The following is a 20,069-nucleotide window of genomic DNA, read 5'->3' as shown; positions in this document are numbered from 1 at the left end:
TCCACAGCACCCCAGGCCCCACAAATCCTTCTTCCATGGCCCCAATCGCAGCCATAATTTTAGATGGATTTGAGAGTGTTGGATTCATACCAGCCCCTCCCCACTGGCATCTAGACTCCAAGGCCAAGATCCTGACCCCCACCATGTCCTCTGTGCCAGTCCAGGACAGCCACTCGGCTAATATCTGCCCAATCGCACTCTCCTACTCCTTGCTGGCACACACCACTGCCCCCTGCCCACCCACCCGAGCTTTTTGGCTTAGTAGGCAGGAAAGGAGCCTGCCTGGAGGCCCTCACGAAGGGTGTGCCGAGCAACAGCAGCCAGCTCAGAAGGGGGGCTCACCGCGGAGACCTCCAGGAGGGTGTGTGTGTGTGTCATGTGTGCACAAGCAGGGGATGTGTGTGTGTGATGTGGGGGGGCGGTGCTCAGGGTGTGTGTGTGGCATGTGGCACACGCGCAACCAACCCCTCCTGGCACGAGCACTCACGTACCCTAGCAGTTTCTTGTTGGAGAAGGAAAATGAGAACTTGTTGTCCTTGTTCCCTGACAGAGGAGACTTCTCCAACTTCTGCTCTTCCTCCATCTTCAGTAGGGAGTCGGGTTTGCTGTTCTGAAAAGCAAACCCAGGACCATCCCTGAGCCCCGTACAGGCGCCCAGTGGGCAGAGGCAGCTGGACTGGGCAGCCTCCTCCCTCTGACGTGTCACCTGGGGACCCACCGCAGCCCCAGGCCCACAGGACCTGCCCTCGGATGCTGCCCAGCTCCAGGGAGTGTGAGCTTGAACCAGGGCAGGCCACAAAGGGCAACGCCATCCATCCTCTTAGGCCGAGATGTGCCCGCGCCAACCCCTCAGAAGGTAGCTCCATGGAAGCCACCTGCACACCCAGACCCTCAAAGACCCTCACAGCACTGCCCACCCGCGGGCAGGCAGACACACACCTGACATACCCTACAGGCACACACACACCACCAAGCCCACACTTGCCCCACACACCACCTTCTTTCGCTAACATAGCCCTCCCTGAGAGTAGATTCACGCACCAGCATACCTGTACACACACATCTCACCTTGTACTTCCACTTGGCCTCCGACTTGCTCTTAGTCTGCTCTCGGATTTCCAACCTCTCCACGTCGTTCTGCGTGCTGACCACCTCCTTGTTGGGCACATTCAGGACATTCTTTGCGGCCTAGAAAATACCAGCCATTATCTGGTAGCGGACATGGGTGGGCGGCAGTGCTCCACCAGACTACAGTACAAAGTGAGAACCACACAGCACAGAGTCCCTGTCTCCTGCTGGCCTGCATGCATCCGCTAATCCATCAATCTACCCAGCCACCCACCCAACTAACCATCCATCCATCCACCCACCCATCCATTTACCCACCATCTACCTATCTACCCACCCATCCACCCACCACCCGTCTATCTACCCATCCATCCACCATCCATCCACCCCCCCATCCATTCACCAGCCAGCCAGCCACCCACCCACTCATCCACTCACCATCCATCCATCAAACCATTTACCCACACATTCATTCATCTACTCTTACTCCTCCCTCCCTTCCTTCCTTCCTTCCATCCATTCATTCATTCATACATTCATCTGCCCTCTTCGCCTTGAGGAAGGAAAAACCAATGTGCCCCACTTAAGCCCTGCAACACTAGCTCCGGTGGCCACCAAACCCCTGGGAAGTGAGCAATGACCTCCCACTAGCAGGAAATCACTCAATGTGGCCTGGTCTCAGGGACTCATGGTCCCCAAAGCCCACACCTAAGACCCTCTACTCACACTGGTGGGTCCTCAGGGCCAGGCCTGCCTCTCTCACTGCCACAGGGTCTCAGGCCCCCAAGGACACCTGCCCCCATCGCCGGCTCCACCCCTGCCTCCTCACTGCCCTCCACTGGTACCTCACCCACCTTCAGGTCTCAGCCAATGTCTGGGCCCCAGGGAAGACTCAGCCGGCGTGTCCCCCCAGATGACCCTCAGTGGTGCCACCCTGACCCAGCAGAGACTCTGCTGCCTTCATCGTGAGGGTCTCTCTCCAGCTGCCCACTACACCAAGCTTGTTGGGGCAGAGCCCAGCTGCCCTGGGTCTCTAGCACAAGGACATGGCAGCCCCAGCACCACATCCCACAGGCCTGGTCCTCGGAGGTGTCTGCAGGCCTGCTGACTATAGGTGGGGAGGGTGAGGCCACCCACCTTGCCCTTCTTAGGAGGCTCAATCTTGGTCAGTGCCTCCTTGGTGTGGGCCTCCAGCAGGTCCAGGTTGGGGATGGTGGGTGAAGCCGAGCCCCTGCACTTCTTCCCTTTCTTCTTGCCCCCGTCCTTGAGCTTCAGTGATTTGGGAGGCTTGGGGGGCTTTGGGGGCTTGGGAACTTTGGACGGCTTGGGCATCTTCACGGTTTTGGGAGTCTTTTTTTTGGACACTTTCTCCAGGAAGGACCGAGGAGGGCTGGCCTCAATGGGGGATGGGGGCTCCTCCTTTTCTCGGTCCCCAAAACAGACCTCGTCCGAGGAGATGGCCGCAGTTACTTCAGGTCGGGAGGCCTTGGAGGCATTCTAGGAAAAGGACAGGGAGAGGTGACCAACCACACCCTGCCAGGAGGGTCTCACAGCCCCAGGCCATGGGAGACACTCGAGCAGAAAAGGAGCATCTGTCTACATCATCAGTGACATGCTCACATTCATCCCACACCATCTGTGTGACAGGCTCACATCCATCTACACCATCTGTGTGACACATTCACATCTGTCCCACACCATCCGTGAGGCAGGGTGCCATCCATCTACATCACCAGCCACTTGACCCCTTTACCTCCTTGGTGGGGACTAGACAGGCTCGCACAAGCAGGGTCTCAAGGGGCTGAAGTCCTCCCTGCAGAGTCCTTCCCCACCCCCACAGGGAGCTGCAGGGAGTCCCCACACTAATTCCCAGGGCTCCCACCAGAAGACTGCAAGTCTACCACCGGGAGCTAGGAGTCCAGAGGCATCATGCAGGCGACCCTGCCGCAGAGGGCTACAGGAGGGGCTGCCTCACGCACGGCCATCTCCGGAGAGATACCCAGGGAAGACAGGCAGAGGCCTCCCTCAGCCAAGGTCAGCGGGTCCCGAGGGTCAGCCCTACCTCACTGAGCCGGATCTCTTTGGCGAGGTCTTTGATGAGCTGCGATGGCTTGAAGTGCTCTGGTAGCTCATCCTCATGCTCCGCCAAAGCCTGCAGGACAGCCACGCACAGGGTCAGCGGGCCAGCCGCCGAGTCTGGGCACTGATGCCCACCCACCCTCCACCCACAGGGGCCCCAAGCAGGCTCAGCTTCTGTGGTTCCTGACTCATGCCCTCTGTCCCTCCAGGCTGTCCCCCATCTACCCACCCAGGACCTCCGGCCCCACTGCCGTCCCGACAGGCACAAGGGCAGGCGCTGCCAAAGGTGTGGACTGTCTGCATGGGGTCCTAAGGGAGTTAGCCCGCTCTGGCCAGACACTGCCCCAACGAGGAGGCTCTGCCACGACTCCACTCTTGTGGACAAACAAGTCCCAGAGAGGAGCGGGTGCCTGAGGCCACCACCAGCTGTGAAGTGAATGTGGGCCATCCCTTCTTCCTGGGCACGAGGCCACTCCACCTGGCCACACAGCTGATGTGAGGTAGGAGGGACACCCTGCATTACTCCAGGCCTTGAGGCAAGAGAAGATGTGGCTGAAAGAGGGCTCTAGGAGGGTATGTGCTGCCCCACCCCACCCAGCTCACCCATGAGAGCAGCAGGAAGTGCACAGGTGTTCCCCTCCTGGACTCCCCACCCCCACAAGGCCTCCTGCGGGCCTGATGGGACCTGCTCAGACTATGCTGGCACCCCTGACTGGGAGAGAGTTCCCTTGGCAGTGGACAGGGAGTCCCAAGGCTGGCCAGACCTCTCCCCTCCTTCTGTACCAACAATCCAGGCAAGATGCCAAAGGAAGTTGGAAGATGCTTCTCTGGAGCCTCCATTAGGAGAAGTAGCTGCTGCACGGATGCTAACGCTTTACAGTGGGGGCATGAGGTGGGGCCCAGACATGCTGCTTTAAGGGAGCCATGAGGGGCAAAGGGCAGTGCTACTGTGGTGGTGTGTGTGTGTGGGGGGGGGGGTGATGGAGGGGCATGGGGCAAAGGGACTGTCTTAGTCACAGAGCAAAGCCAGCTTCTGAGTTGATGCCTGGGACAGCCAGTAGGACAAAGAGGACATCTCCACTCTCCTCTTCAGACCCCTGAACATCCAGCCAGTCACTGACTCGAGTCCTCCCTGCTCCCTGTCCTTTCGGGTTCGCGCAGTGCTGTCTCCACCACCTGATTTCCTCCCACTGAACCTCCCTGCCGCCCAGCCCCCACCCCTCAGGCCAGGTCCCTAGATGGAGGGCTCTGTCCTGCATCTGCCCCCACCAACAGGTGTCTGACCTGGCCAGGTGGCACCCACCTGCTTTTCACATGCTAGTTCCCACCAAAGGAAGAACAAGCCCTGGGAATGGCTCCCCGCCTGCCACCCTCCCTTCTGCCCTGGATCACTCCTAGTACACATCCCTACCTGCTTTTTCGTCCATGATCTGAAAGCACCATTGAGAATTTTAGCTCCTTGGACTAAATGAGGGGGCAGCTGCTTCCCAGACTTGTGAGAACCTGGGGGAAGATAGACAGGTTTGCTCAGGAGGGTGCCCACTCTCACCTGCCGCCTGCAGGTGACTTAAAGCCCCAGTGGTGGGGGACGCTCAGGGCCAGACCTTTCAGAGGCCTCTGCCCACTGCCACATGCCCAACTGCCCAACTGCCAATGGTTCCTCTTGGAACCCAGGGGACGCAGGATGCCCTGCGAGGGGCAGGATTGGCCTTCCCATTGTCTACACACCAGGCCCCTCATGCAGGTGGCCCGGCTCCTCCCTGCACCTGGTCCCCAGCCTGCATCAGTGAGGGGCCACAGTCATGCCCCAAACCAAGCATCCCTAGATGCTTTCTGATGCCCACCCTCACACTGCCCCCTGCGTAGCTCAAGGATGCCGGGCAGTGGGTCCAGTTCCCACTGGGGTGGCTCAGGGCAAGCACCACCTCAAACACACCCTTGGGAGCCAGAGCCAGCCCCAAACAAAAGGGACAGAGCATTCCCCCTTCAGGCAGAGAGCTCAGCATGGAGGCAGAGCAGCCCCGAGCTCTGACACCACCAGGTGACCATTTGTCTGGCCTGTGGCAAATCCCTGGGTCCTCTCAGCTCTGGGGCTGCTGAGCTGCCAGCCCCTTCACAGAGGAAGGCCCGAGGCAGAGAGGCAGGGGCAGCTCAGCGAGGCCCAGCTAGTCAGCGGTCACCCTGGTCAGGCTGTCCCAAGGTCCCCAGGGTGTGACTCCACCTACACTACCCCCATTCCGTCTCCCTGGCAAGAGGCCCCTAGGGCAGGGCACTCGCTCTGCCAGGGTGGAGCACAGGGCTTGAATTTAGAGAGCGATGGAAGAATTTCACTGAAACTTGGCCAGCCCAGGTTAAGAACCATTTTCAGCTTTCTCATCTCAAATTAGAGCCAAAGTGCAAAGGGGTCCTGACACGGTGGTCTCCACTCATAGCTCTTATCAGAACACAAAACAGCAGTTTCCTGGAAGGGTGGGTGCTGCTGAAAAAGGAAGCTCTCCATGAAAGCAAATGCTCCTCCTGGGTCCCTCACCCGGCTGCAGAAAGTTTGGAGACCTGAGCAGGGGTTGGCCACCAGGAGCCAAACGCTGATCCCGAAGGCATGGCCTGGCAGGGCCTGGGACGGAGGGCCATGCCCACAGAGGGCATGGACCCAGGGGAGCCCACCCCTCCCCACAGGCCTTCCACAGGGGACTCTGGCATGCACACCCACCCCCAGTACAGCAGGGATGCTGCAGGGGTCCCTCAGCTGGTAGCCAGGCAGGCCCCCAGGCCCCTCAATGTCCCAACTGAGCCCTGTCAGTAACCACACGAGGCCACAGGAACCGAGCAGAACACACACCCGGTCTGGGAACGTGCGGCCAGTGCTCTTTTTGCAACACCAGATGACCCTGCAGGCAGGAGTCCAGTCCAGCCCCACAGCACACAGACAGGGAAAGCAAGGCCCGTGAGCTAAGGGGACTTGCTCAGGGCCCATGAAGGCATCGCTCAGCCTGTCCCCCAGGGCCCAGCCACCCTGCTGCATGATGGCAGAACTGTTACCACTCCCCGGCGTCCCTGAGCTCCGCACGCAAACGAACTGTCCAGAGCCGCAGGCTGAGACGCCGACCAGGGGACGTACTTTTGAATGCCTCCAGCAGGTGCTTCCCCATGTACCAGCAGGCAGTTTCGAAGTTGGGAAACTGAGTCAGGCTGCCCAGTTTCAACCTTCTTTCCACTTCGTATGCTCTGGAAGCCATAGCAAAGAACTATTCAGTGCATTAAGCCCTGAGCAGGCAATGATAAAGGAAGGTGAACCCACCCTATGACCAGAGGCCACACCTAGGCCATGACCGCTCAGGCCTCCCTTCTGGGCCCTACGCGGCGAGGTGGACCAGAGGACCACATCAGGATGAGCGCTTTGCGTTAAGGGCAAGCCCCATGGGCCACGGCTTCTAGACCTCTGGGTCAGTGCCCAAGGAGAAGGCAACTCGGCCTTTCAGCCCACCCCAAACCCACTACAGTCCCGAGGCTGTGCAGCGGCCAGGCACCTCAGGGGCCCTGGTAAGATCACGGCCCCTCTCCTCCTTCCTCCCCACCACACGGAGGCCCGGCCAGGCCTCAGGAGAGGGATCATCACACCGACGGTGGGGACCCTGCCCAGCGGATCCTGGGAGTCAGGTGCGGCCCTACCTCATCTGCATCTCCACGCTCAGGCTGTGGAGGAAATGTCCCGCGAAGGCCAGGCAGTCCACAGGTGTAAGTGTGGCATAAATCCAGCCTGGGGAGACAGGGATGGGGCTATCTCTTCACAGTGTTCTCATGCCAGGCTCTTGGCAGCTACCGGGCCTGACTCCTGCCAGCCCTTCCTCTGTGCCCCCATCCACCCGGGCCCCCTGGAAGGTGCTCTGGCCCTGGCTTCCGTGTAATGAGTGGGTGGGCCCTCCCAGAAGGACAGACTGTGTCCGAGCTCACTCAGTCTATTCTATCCAGCCCTGTATGGTATAGACAGGGAAACTGAGGCCCAGGAGCCAAGGGGACTTGCTCAGACCCACCCCAGGGTCGGGCTGCCTGACATCCCTGATCTCCACATGCAGGGGTGGAAAGAGACAGGCAGAGTTGCCACACCTCCCGGGAGAGCTGGGTTTGTCCCTACAGACTTTGGGAAATAACTGTGATTGTAGGAAACAGGGGTAGGGGCTAGATCAGGAGGCACTCACTCAGAGGCACATAAATCAGTGGAAATGTGAGGGCCTCCATATATGACAATTAGAAAATCTGAACACTGGCTAGCTATTTGGTGATACTAAGGAACTGTTAACTGTTCATTTTGAAAGTGTGATGACAGTATCGTAATTATGTTATTTTTAAAAGGAAACCTTACAGATACGGTGAAATATTTATGGGTGAAGCAACATGACATCTGTAAAGGGCATTTATCTGCTCATGTCATGCTTCCTCCTTCTGCATATGTTTGAGATGTTGAGATCAGCAAACACCATCTCTGACAGTGTGGCTGCGCTCTCCGGGCTGGGCTCTTGGGGCCCCATGCAATCCCACGTGCCTGGCCTCTGTGAGCACAGCCAGGCTGGAAGCTGCAGGGGCTCATGGCCCCGAGGTGGCCCCAGAGGTGACCACAGAGCAGGACTGACCCCAAGGCAAGGCAAGGCAGGGAACAGCCAGGGCATGACCTCCCCTGGCAGACATCAGAGGTGGGAGACACAACATGGGGACAGGGCACTCACCCGAGGGGATGAAGAGCGTCTGGCCCTGCTTGAGGGTGCACTTGTAGCATTTGTCCACCTGGTCAGCAAAGAACATCTCACTGTGGTTTGAGGCCGACTGCCAGCGCTCATACAGGGAGATGTTGGCCGAAGCCGGCTTGATGAGATAGAAGATCTTCTCCCCCTGCCAACAAGAGGCCATTGGCGGAGCCTGTCATATGCTGGGGGTGCTGGGGGTGGGCAGTGCCCATCATGTCCTGGGGATGCTGAGAGGGGACGGAGCCCACCACGTCCCGGGGATGGGTCCTAGCTTCAACAGCATCCTGCCCAGGCCCATCATTCCTCCCCTGAAACACTGGGGCCACATGTGCTTTGCAATTCAGACGTCTGCGTGTTAGGAAGACTCTAGGCACAGGCGCCTCCGGCATGTTCGGGGCAACCCTTACCACTCCACACACCATGTTTCTGCAGCACTATGGATGCCTATCTGCCAAGGGGAACAACGTTGTGACCTGCTGTCTGACGAGTTACAAGAAAGCTCTGCTCTTGAGAGTGGCTTGGGTCCCAGCTGGAGATGGAAGGACGGCCCTGCTGCCAGCATCAGCACCAGCCCAGCCCTGCACTTGGACTAGGGAGATATAGAGGTCCTCACTCACGAGGCAGACAGGCTGAGGGTGGGGATGCACGGGGGGCGGGGGCAGGACTTGCTCAGGGCCTCGAAGGGCTAGGATCAGAAGCTGAGCTGCCTACCCTAGCCTGGGCTCTAGCAGGTCTGGGGAGACCCGGGGCAAGGTGGTGAGCCCAAGGCTTAGGTTCTCCTTTTTTGTTTGTTTGCACATCTCCGTTTTCCCCTAGCTTCCCTGTCTGTCCCCAGCCAGAAGTCCCCTAGCTCTCTCTGCCACTCAGACGCCACTGCAGCCTTGCTCCCCAGCCCCCAGCCCACCCCCTCATCCTCCCAGTGGGGCATGCTCCCTCATCCCTTCTGCCAGGAAGTCTTCCCAGCACTGCTCTCCCTTCCCTGGACATGAGCCCTCGGTCACCACTGCAGTGGGCCTCCTCCAATTGCTTCATGAGTCTCAATCTTTAGAAAAGGCAACACACGTGTGCTGCTCTGGTCCTGAGGTGCTCTCCCCCACGCCCATGCCTCCCAAGGGCCCAACATCTGTGTCCCTTCTATGGAGAAACATCTTGTCCCTCATCCCACTTGATGCTGGCCACCGTTAGGGCCTGTGGGGACTACAAACGGTGCTGCAGGCGGACAGTGGCCTGGTCAAGAGCAGGTCTTGCCCCTGAGGCCCACGTAGGGCCCACATGGGGAGCAGAGGCAGCGCTCACCTTGAGCACGTGGTACCATGCAGAGGCACCCCCGGAGTCGATGTGAAAGTCAGTGTAGCTGTCCTTCACACAGATCAGGCAGTACTTGGTCACCTTGGGCTTGGCCAACAGTGCGTCGTCGGGCCAGTAGTTTTCTACCCAGGACAGTTTCTTTACGATGTCAGGAGGCTCCACAAAGCTGGACATTCTGGGGGCAGGGACAGGAGCAGTCAACAGTGATGGGAGCCGTCAGCACATTTGTTTTGCCCACTGGGCAGGGTGGGAAAGGTGCTCTGAGATGTGTGTCCCATGCCTATTTCTCCACCTCGGGCTACATGGCATTGCTCCCATTCTACAGATGAGCAAACTGAGGTTCACAGAGGGCAGAATGAGCCCAGCTGCTGGGTGTGACTGCGGCAGGCATCCAACACTGAGCTCTCACCCAAAGATGGGCATGGAGAAGGCCTGAGAACCATCTACCCCAGAAACAACTTCCTTCCTGGAGAACTGGAAAGAGACTTGTCAGGTGGGCTCATGCTAGTGTCGCTGGGCACGATGGGGCACTGAGAGTGAATATCATTGCTCATGCACAGCCCAGGCGCTTCCTGGCAACACCTAAGGAAAAGCCACTTCTCTCCAGAGCAGACAACAGGGGTGCCTGCAACTCCTTGCCATACTGGGCCATGTCAGACCAGATAACTCATCTCCAGGGAAGATGAGAAAAGGCAAAGGCAGCCTTTGATTCTATTAAATGTCACTGTCCTGGATAGAATGCACAATACTGCATCAAAAACATCCAGCTCAGCAGCACCTGTTCAGTGACACTTCAGCCCAGCCGAGAACGGGGTCTCAGTGTTCTTGCTGCCCTGGGCACATCTCTGCCTTCAAGGCCATGCCTGCTCGGACAAGATGTTCCACAAATCATAAGCCAGGCCACCCTGACCTCAACAGCCTCAGTCACAGGCTTAAATCTCCAGCATGTTCCAAACTAGTATCCCTCTCCATCCCTCCACCCTGGCCCCACTCACCTGGTGTCAGAGAACTCAAGGTTGGTAAGGTTAAGGACCCGCTTGCGGTTGGTGCTGTAGTAATAGTCCACAAACTCCTTCAGCTTCATCTTGCAGTCCTTCTGCTTGGTGACGTCTGTTACGTCCACACTCCGCTCTGGGCCTGGGGAGGCAGCAGGGGAGGGTGAGCACACCCAGGGAAGATGGTGTGGCCTTCCGTGAGGTCGGGGGCCAGGATGTGCAGAGGAAATGCTCACTCACCCTCAGAAGACAACTGAGGGAGGGCTGAACGCTGAGGCTCTAGGCTCTAACGTCTGACCCTCCCCCCACCTGCCCTGCCTGCTCCTTCCCTTGGGTGGCCATGAAGACCCCCTGGTACAGTGGGGTGGCACAGTCATGAGCCTCAGCTAAGGCGGCCAGATAAGCAAATAAAAATACAGGACACCAGGTAAAAACTTACACTTCAGATAAACAATGAAGATGTTTTTAGTGTAAATATGTCCCAAATAATGCATGGACATATTTATACTTAAAAATTTTTTAAATCAAAAAAATTCTTGCATTTCTAGGACACCAACTTATTATTCTGAAAATTGATAATAAAAGGAAAAACATTTATCCTACATTTTCTATACTTGATGGGAAAAGTTCAGGGTAAAAATTGTTGATGACAGAAATAGAGTTCTGGATAACCAAGTAACTAATAAGGGAAAGTTCTTTACAGAAGACTCACAATAGACAGAGAGAGAAGGACAGAATTAGCACACTCTTCCTTTGCAACAGTCCTCACCAGCTGCTCAGACAGTGAGCTGAAAGGCTGATGGAGCATTCTGTGAACAGATGAGACTGCACTGCCTTGACCACTGAAAAGAAGTGGGTGGCAGCACCCCTACCCCAAGAAGGAGTCCTGCCAACAACTTGAACACAAATCTAAGCAACCTCTAACCACCTGTTACAGGAACTATTAGGGACAGAAGAACACGTTAAATGACACCACAGGGACGCTGTCAGCCAAATCCCTAATGTAAGATCTTCCCAAATCTCAAATATGAAAGATTCTCCAGAGAGATTCGTTCAAGATGGCAGAGTAGAAGGACATGAGCTTACTCCCTCTTGCAAGAGCACCGGAATCACAACTAACTGCTGAATAATCATCGACAGGAAGCCACTGGAACTCACCAAAAAAGATACCCCACAGCCAAAGACAAAGGAGAAGCCACAATGAGATGGTAGGAGGGGCGCTATCACAATAAATTCAAATCCCATAACTGCTGGGTGGGTGACTCACAAACTGGAGAACACTTATACCACAGAAGTCCACCCACTGGAGTGAAGGTTCTGAGCCCCACGTCAGGCTTCCCAACCTGGGGGTCCGGCAACAGGAGGAGGAAATCCTAGAGAATCAGACTTTGAAAGCTAGCGGGATTTGATTGCAGGACTTCGACAGGACTGGGGGAAACAGAGACTCCACTCTTGGAGGGCACACACAAAGTACAGTGTGCATCGGGACAGGGGAAGCAGCAGTGACCCCACTGGAGACTGAACCAGACCTACCTGCTAGTGTTGGAGGGTCTCCTGCAGAGGCGGGGGGTGGATGTGGCTCACCATGAGGACAAGGACACTGGCAGCAGAAGTTCTGGGAAGTACTCCTTGGTGTGAGCCCTCCCAGAGTCCGCCAATAGCCCCACCAAAGAGCCCGGTAGGCTCCAGTGTTGGGTCGCCTCAGGCCAAACAACCAACAGGGAGAGAACCCAGACCCACCCATCAGCAGACAAGTGGATTAAAGTTTTACTGAGCTCTGCCCACCAGAGCAACACCCAGCTCTACCCACCACCAGTCCCTCCCATCAAGAAACTTGCACAAGCCTCTTAGATAGCCTCATCCACCAGAGGGCAGACAGCAGAAGCAACAAGAACCACAATCCTGCAGCCTGTGGAACAAAAACCACAGTCACAGAAAGACAGACAAGATGAAAAGGCAGAGGGCTATGTATCAGATGAAGGAACAAGAAAAAACCCCAGAAAAACAACTAAATGAAGTGGAGATAGGCAACCTTCCAGAAAAAGAATTCAGAATAATGATAGTGAAGATGATCCAGGACCTTGGAAAACGAAAGGAGGCAAAGACTGAGAAGATGCAAGAAATGTTTAACAAAGACCTAGAAGAATTAAAGAACGAACAAACAGAGATGAACAATATAATAACTGAATGAAAAATACACTAGAAGGAATCAATACCAGAATAAATGAGGCAGAAGAACAGATAAGTCATCTGGAAGACATAATGGTGGAATTCACTGCTGTGGAACAGAATAAAGAAAAAAGAATGAAAAGAAATGAAGACAGCCTAAGAGACCTCTGGGACAACATTAAAATCAACAACATTCACATTATAGGGGTCCCAGAAGGAGAAGAGAGAGAGAATGGACCTGAGAAAATGTCTGAAGCGATTATAGTCGAAAACCTCCCTAACATAGGAAAGGAAATAGCCACTCAAGTCCAGGAAGTGCAGAGAGTCCCAGGCACGATAAACCCAAAGAGAAACACGCCAAGACACATAGTAATCATATTGACAAAAATTAAAGACAAAGAAAAATTTTTGAAAGCAACAAGAGAAACATGACAAATAACATACAAGGGAACACCCGTAAGTTTAACAGCTGATTTCTCAGCAGAAACTCTACAAGCCAGAAGGGAGTGGCATGATATATTTAAAGGGATGAAAGGGAAGAACCTACAACCAAGATTACTCTACCCAGCAAGGATCTCATTCAGATTGGATGGAGAAATCAAAAGCTTTACAGACAAGCAAAAGCTAAGAGAATTCAGCACCATCAAAGCAGCTCTACAACAAATGCTAAACGAACTTTTCTCAGTGGGAAACACAAGAGAAGACAAGGGCCTACAAAAACAAACCCATAACAATTAAGAAAATGGTAACAGGAACATACATATCGATAATTACCTTAAACGTGAATGGATTAAATGCTCCAACCAAAAGACAGAGGCACGCTGAATGGATACAAAAACAAGACCCATATATATGCTGTCTACAAGAGACCCACTTCAGACCTAGGGATACATACAGACTGAAAGTGAGGGGATGGAAAAAGATATTCCATGCAAATGGAAATCAAAAGAAAGCTGGAGTAGCAATACTCCTAACAGATAAAATAGACTTTAAAACAAAGACTATTACAAGAGACAAAGAAGGACACTACATAATAATCAAGGGATCAATCCAAGAAGAAGATATAACAATTATAAATATATATGCACCCAACATAGCAGCACCTCAATACATAAGGCAACTGCTCACAGCTATAAAAGAGGAAATCGACAGTAACACAATAACAGTGGGGAATTTTAACACCTCACTTACACCAATGGACAGATCATCCAAACAGAAAATTAATAAGGAAACACAAGCTTTAAATGACACAATAGACCAGATAGATTTAATTGATATTTATAGGACATTTCCATGTGAAAACAGTAGATTACACTTTCTTCTCAAGTGCACACGGAACATTCTCCAGGATGGATCACATCTTGGGTCACAAATCAAGCCTCAGTAAATTTAAGAAAATTGAAATCATATCAAGCATGTTTTCTGACCACAACACTATGAGATTAGAAATCAATTACAGGGAAAAAAACGTAAAAAACACAAACACGTGGAGGCTAAACAATATGTTACTAAATAACCAAGAGATCACTGAAGAAATCAAAGAGGAAATCAAAAAATACCTAGAAACAAATGACAATGAAAACATGATGATCCAAAACCTATGGGATGCAGCAAAAGCAGTTCTAACAGTGAAGTTTATAGCTATACAAGCCTACCTCAAGAAACAAGGAAAATCTCAAATAAACAATCTAACCTTACACCTAAAGGAACCAGAGAAAGAAGAACAAACAAAACCCAAAGTTAGTAGAAGGAAAGAAATCATAAAAATCAGCACAGAAATAAATGAAATAGAAACAAAGAAAACAATAGCAAAGATAAATAAAACTAAAAGCTGGTTCTTTGAAAAGATAAACAAAATTGATAAACCATTAGTCAGACTCATCAAGAAAAAGAGGGAGAGGACTCAAATCAATAAAATTAGAAATGAAAAAGGAGAAGTTACAACAGACACTGCAGAAATACAAAACATCCTAAGAGACTACTACAAGCAACTCTATGCCAATAAAATGGACAACCTGGAAGAAATGGACGAATTCTTAGAAAGGTAAAACCTTCCAAGACTGAACCAGGAAGAAATAGAAAATATGAATAGGCCAATCACAAGTAATGAAATTGAAACTGTGATTAAAACTCTTCCAACAAACAAAAGTCCAGGACCAGATGGCTTCACAGGTGAATTCTATCAAACATTTAGAGAAGAGCTAACACCCATCCTTCTCCAACTCTTCCAAAAAACTGCAGAGGAAGGAACACTCTCAAACTCACTATATGAGGCCACCATCTCCCTGATACCAAAACCAGACAAAGATACTACAAAAAAAAGAAAATTACAGCCAATATCACTGATGAATATAGATGCAAAAATCCTCAACAAAATACTAGCAAACAGCATCCAACAACACATTAAAAGGATCATACACCATGATCAAGTGGGGTTTATCCCAGGAATGCAAGGATTCTTCAGTATACGCAAATCAATCAATGTGATACACCATATTAACAAACTGAAGAAAAAAAACCATATGCTCATCTCAATAGATGCAGAAAAAGCTTTTGGCAAAATTCAATACCCATTTATGATAAAAACTCTCCAGAAAGTGGGCACAGAGAGAACCTACCTCAACTTAATAAAGGCCATATATGACAAACCCACAGCAAACATCATTCTCAATGGTGAAAAACTGAAAGCATTTCTTCTAAGATCAGAACAAGACAAGGATGTCCACTCTCACCACTATTATTCAATATAGTTTTGGAAGTCCTAGCCACGGCAATCAGAGAAGAAAAAGAAATAAAAGGAATAGGGCTTCCCTGGTGGCGCAGTGGTTGAGAATCTGCCTGCTAATGCAGGGGACACGGGTTCGAGCCCTGGTCTGGGAAGATCCCACATGCCACGGAGCAACTAGGCCCGTGAGCCACAACTGCTGAGCCTGCACGTCTGGAGCCTGTGCTCCACAACAAGAGAGGCCACGATAGTGAGAGGCCTGCGCACCGCGATGAAGAGTGGCCCCCACTTGCCACAGCTAGAGGAAGCCCTCGCACAGAAACGAAGACCCAACACAGCCCAATAAATAAATAAATAAATAAATAATTAAAAAAAAAAAAAGGAATACAAATTGGAAAAGAAGAAGTAAAACTGTCACTGTTTGCAGATGACATGATACTATACATAGAGAATCCTAAAGATGCCACCAGAAAACTACTAGAGCTAATCAATGAATTTGGTAAAGTAGAAGGATACAAAATTAATGCACAGAAATCTCTTGCATTCCTATACACTAATGATGAAAAATCTGAAAGAGAAATTAAGGAAACACTCCCATTTACCACTGCAACAAAAAGAATAAAATACCTAGGAATAAACCTACCTAGGGGGACAAAAGACCTGTATGCAGAAAACTATAAGACACTGATGAAAGAAATTAAAGATGATACAAACAGATGGAGAGATATACCATGTTCTTGGATTGGAAGAATCAATACTGTGAAAATGACTATACTACCCAAAGCAATCTACAGATTCAGTGCAATCCCTATCAAATTACCAATGGCATTTTTTACAGAACTTGAAGAAAAAAATCTTAAACTTTGTATGGAGACACAAAAGACCCCGAATAGCCAAAGCAGTTTTGAGGGAAAAAAACGGAGCTGGAAGAATCAGACTCCCTGACTTCAGACTATCTTACAAAGCTACAGTAATCAAGACAATATGGTACTGGCACAAAAACAGAAATATAGATCAATGGAACAGGATAGAAATCCCAGAGATAAACCCACGCACCTATGGTCAACTAATCTATGACAAAGGAGGCAAGGATATAAAATGGAGAAAAGACAGTCTCTTCAATAAGTGGTGCTGGGAAAACTGGACAGCTACATGTAAAAGAATGAAATTAGAACACTCCCTAACACCATACACAAAAATAAACTCAAAATGCATTAGAGACCTAAATGTAAGACTGGACACTATGAAACTCTTAGAGGAAAACATAGGAAGAACACTCTTTGACAAAAATTACAGCAAGATCATTTTTGACCCACCTCCTAGAGTGATGGAAATAAAAACAAAAATAAACAAATGGGACCTAATTAAACTTAAAAGCTTTTGCAAAGCAAAGGAAACTACAAACAAGACAAAAAGACAACCTTCAGAATGGGAGAAAATATTTGCAAATGAAGCAAGTGACAAAGGATTAATCTCCAAAATATATAAACAGCTCATGCAGCTCAATATTAAAAAAACAAACAACCCAATCCAAAAATGGGCAGATGACCTAAGTAGACATTTCTCCATAGAAGACATACAGATGGCCAAGAAGCACATGAAAAGCTGCTCAGCATCACTAATTATTAGAGAAATGCACATCAAAACTGCAATGAGGTATCACCTCACACCAGTTAGAATGGGCATCATCAGAAAATCTACAAACAACAAATGCTGGAGAGGGTGTGGAAAAAAGGGAACCCTCTTGCACTGTTGGTGGGAATGTAAATTGATACAGCCACTATGGAAAACAGTATGGAGGTTCCTTAAAAAACTAAAAATAGAATTACCATATGACCCAGCAATCCCACTACTGGGCATATGCCCAGAGAAAACCATAATTCAAAAAGACACATGCACCCCAATGTTCATTGCAGCACTATTTACAATAGCCAGGTCATGGAAGCAACCTAAATGCCCATCAACAGATGAATGGATAAGGAAGATGTGGTACATATATACAATGGAATATTATTCAGCCATAAAAAGGAATGAAATTGGGTCATTTGTAGAGATGTGGATGGATCTAGAGACTGTCATACAGAGTGAAGTAAGTCAGAAAGAGAAAAACAAATATTGTGCATTAACGCATATATGTGGAACCTAGAAAAATGGTATAGATTAACCGGTTTGCATGGCAGAAATGGAGAGACAGATGTAGAGAACAAACATATGGACACCAAGGGGGGAAAGTTGTGGGGGGGGGGGGGCGGTGTGGTGGTATGAATTGGGAGATTGGGATTGACATACATACACTAATATGTATTAAATGGATAACTAGTAAGAACCTGCTGTATAAAAAAATAAATAAAATAAAATGCCAAAAAGAAAAAAAAGAAAGATTCTCCAGGACTACCAACCCCATTTCTCCAAAAAACCAAGGGAATGGAAAGGGGATGGGGGCTGTTACAGAAGAGACTGAAGGGACATCAAACCCAAATGTAGTGTGTGGGTCTTGTTTAGATTCAGAGTCAAACATCCAGATATAAAAAGGTGTTTTTGAGGCAACTGGGGAGAATTTAGGTGGTCTTAGGTGATTTTAAGGAATTATTGTTAGGGTCGTAAAGTGCAAGATGGAACTGTGATTATATTTTTTTAAAAACTGTCTGTTAGCGCTGTGTACTGGAGTTTTCATGGGTAAAATGATGTATGTACCGGAGACTTGCCTTCAAATACTTGGGGGAGGAGGGAGTTGGGGAGACAGGAAAACAGCCAAAAGCTGATGGGTTTTGTGACCAGTACTGGGTACATGAGGGTTCACTGCTTATTTCTCTCATTTTGTGTGTGTGTGAAAAGTTGCATAATAAAAAAATTAAGAGGTGAAAGAAAGACATTTACAACAGAAACCTCTGGACCGTCTCCTCCCCTATTCAGTAAGCTGCTTCCCACTCCTGTAAGCACAACTGGTTGGGGGGTGGGGGGGAGGCAGGGTCTGCGGCAGACCTGGCCCTGCCCTTTGCAGCTGGCTGAGCCTGGGGCCTGGATGACAGAGTTGTGAGCAGGACAACACTAGCTCCTATGCAGAAACAGCTTAGAAAAATGCCTGGCACCTGGTAGACACTCACTAGCTATTATCTATTATTACAGGCGCTACGACATGGCAGAAACAGTCCTGGACTGTGGTCATTCCCAGACTGAAAACATGAGTCCCTTCTTCCTCCCTGCCACAAGCTGGCCAGCCTTGGGGCCTCCCCTGGTGGGCTTCAGCTCCAGAGAAGGGGTGTTTCCCACCCCGCCCCCCTGTTCTCTGGAATGCCACTGGCTTCCTGTGTGGCTTGTACAGATGATCTCACTTAATCCTCACACCCATCTGCCCCCTGCCCCCCATTCATAAGCCTTACAGATGCAAAGGGTCAAGAGCTCAGTGATGGAACAACTTGTCTGAGGGTTTCAGCACCTGTGCCCTCTCCTGTCCAGTGTGTGGCCAGAGCTGGCCTGGGCATTTGCCTTTTCAGGGTCTTTTCTCTCCCCTCTCCTCACTGGCCACCCAGGCATCCCTGTGAACACCCCAATACCCAGCAAACATAAGGGCCTCAGAGCCAGGGCTGTGAGGCCACCAGCCCTGCCAAGGTCATTGCAAGCACGTGCTGGCCTCTCTGTGCCAGATGATGTCCCAGCACATACAAGCACTTCATCCACCCAGAGGTGTTCTGACCGAGGGTGTCCACAGCACTGGGAGCTGCCAGGGAACACAAGACAGGGCGCCAATAGCACCAGCTAGAACCCAAAGGGATCCAGAAGAGGAGGTAGTCCTGGGGCCATGGGACGGCGTGTCCAGGGCAGACAAGGGAGGTCAGCCCCCAGGTTGGCCCCAGCAGAGGCTGAGAAGGACATGGCACGAACATCAGGAACTGTGGACAACACAGCTGGGGCCCTCCCAGGCATGACTATCATTAGCGCCCAACAGTACTGTAGCTGGCAGAATCCAGGGGTCCCCACGAAGCCCCCATTTTGCGGGCAGAGTAACTGAGAAGGGAAGGGGCCAGGGGCCAGCATCATTTGCTGGGGCATGGGGTCTCATTCTAAGAAAAGCACCCAGAACGGAACAAGAGGACCCTGAGTCACACTGGCTCACATGGCTCTGGGACACAGTCAGGGCCTGGGCAGCGTATACAGGGACTCCTGGCTCAGGGAGCCCACAACTCACTTGCAGGAGAGGGCACTCACCCACGTAGTTCTCGACGTCGCTGACGTAGAAGGTGGGGGCTGGGACCGCCAGGCCCAGCCCATCTTTCTTGGGGACAAGGATGGGCTCGGTGAAGCCATGCTCTTCCATGTAGCCCAGCGTGAGCTGGTTGCCCGTCACGCGGGCCACCACGTCTTCCGCGCTGCAGGGAAATACAAGTCGGGGGTCACATCAAGTCCAGGTCCCAGCCTCCATGATAGGCCTGGACAGGGCCTCAGGGCTGCAGACATGGAGCCTGAGCTCCAGGCACACACCGCCCATGCCCCAGAAGGAGGACCTGCCACGGTGCCACACTCAGTGGCCACAGGGCAGCCACAAGGTAGACATGACAGGGTCCCACACACTCGTCACAGACAGGAACCTTGAGGTCCAGGAGGTCTGGGCACCTGTCCAGGGCCGTGGTGGGTAGAGAATGGGGACACACCGCACCCATCCCTCTCACTATGGCAGAGGGAGCCTCGAGAGATGTGAACGAGATCCCTCCCCCACCTCCCTTGCTCTCCACTCGCCCTCCACTCAATAATATTCCTCTCAAGTGCTCAGAGATCAGACCCCTGCATGGGGGTAGGTCTAAGGACACAGCAGATGGAGATAAACCCCTTTTCAGAGAGAACCTACCCCCTGGACAAGCCAAACACAGGACCCAGGGCTGGGCTGGGATGCTGTGGTCAGCAGCTCTCCTGCCTCCCTGTGTGCCAGATGCTGCCCTGGGCGCCAGAGACCTGTGGGGCCCAGCTGGAAAGACCCCTGTGTGGTGACGC

General features: G+C 51.6%; 1 protein-coding gene across 2 annotated transcripts in view; it reads right to left on the bottom strand.

Moving 5' to 3' along the window:
• PHF2 (PHD finger protein 2) overlaps nt 1-20,069 on the bottom strand; it is a 94,225-nt gene that overhangs the window by 13,315 nt on the left and 60,841 nt on the right. Inside the window, exons 4-14 of one of the 2 annotated variants that reach the window (XM_059927066.1) lie at nt 19,290-19,450; nt 10,190-10,331; nt 9,183-9,369; nt 7,869-8,031; nt 6,817-6,904; nt 6,266-6,372; nt 4,559-4,650; nt 3,131-3,220; nt 2,206-2,565; nt 1,069-1,188; nt 492-610 (exon numbers count right to left, since the gene is read on the bottom strand). In XM_059927066.1, the coding sequence (XP_059783049.1) occupies nt 492-610; nt 1,069-1,188; nt 2,206-2,565; nt 3,131-3,220; nt 4,559-4,650; nt 6,266-6,372; nt 6,817-6,904; nt 7,869-8,031; nt 9,183-9,369; nt 10,190-10,331; nt 19,290-19,450 (1,629 nt within the window). The remainder of the gene's footprint in view (nt 1-491; nt 611-1,068; nt 1,189-2,205; nt 2,566-3,130; nt 3,221-4,558; nt 4,651-6,265; nt 6,373-6,816; nt 6,905-7,868; nt 8,032-9,182; nt 9,370-10,189; nt 10,332-19,289; nt 19,451-20,069) is intronic. The other variant, XM_059927067.1, reaches the window with a different exon arrangement.

The sequence above is a fragment of the Balaenoptera ricei genome, chromosome 6, assembly GCF_028023285.1.
Source record: "Balaenoptera ricei isolate mBalRic1 chromosome 6, mBalRic1.hap2, whole genome shotgun sequence".
Lineage (NCBI taxonomy): Eukaryota > Metazoa > Chordata > Mammalia > Artiodactyla > Balaenopteridae > Balaenoptera > Balaenoptera ricei.
Note: the sequence above shows the minus strand (reverse complement) of the source record. Positions and strands in the feature narration are given on the sequence as shown.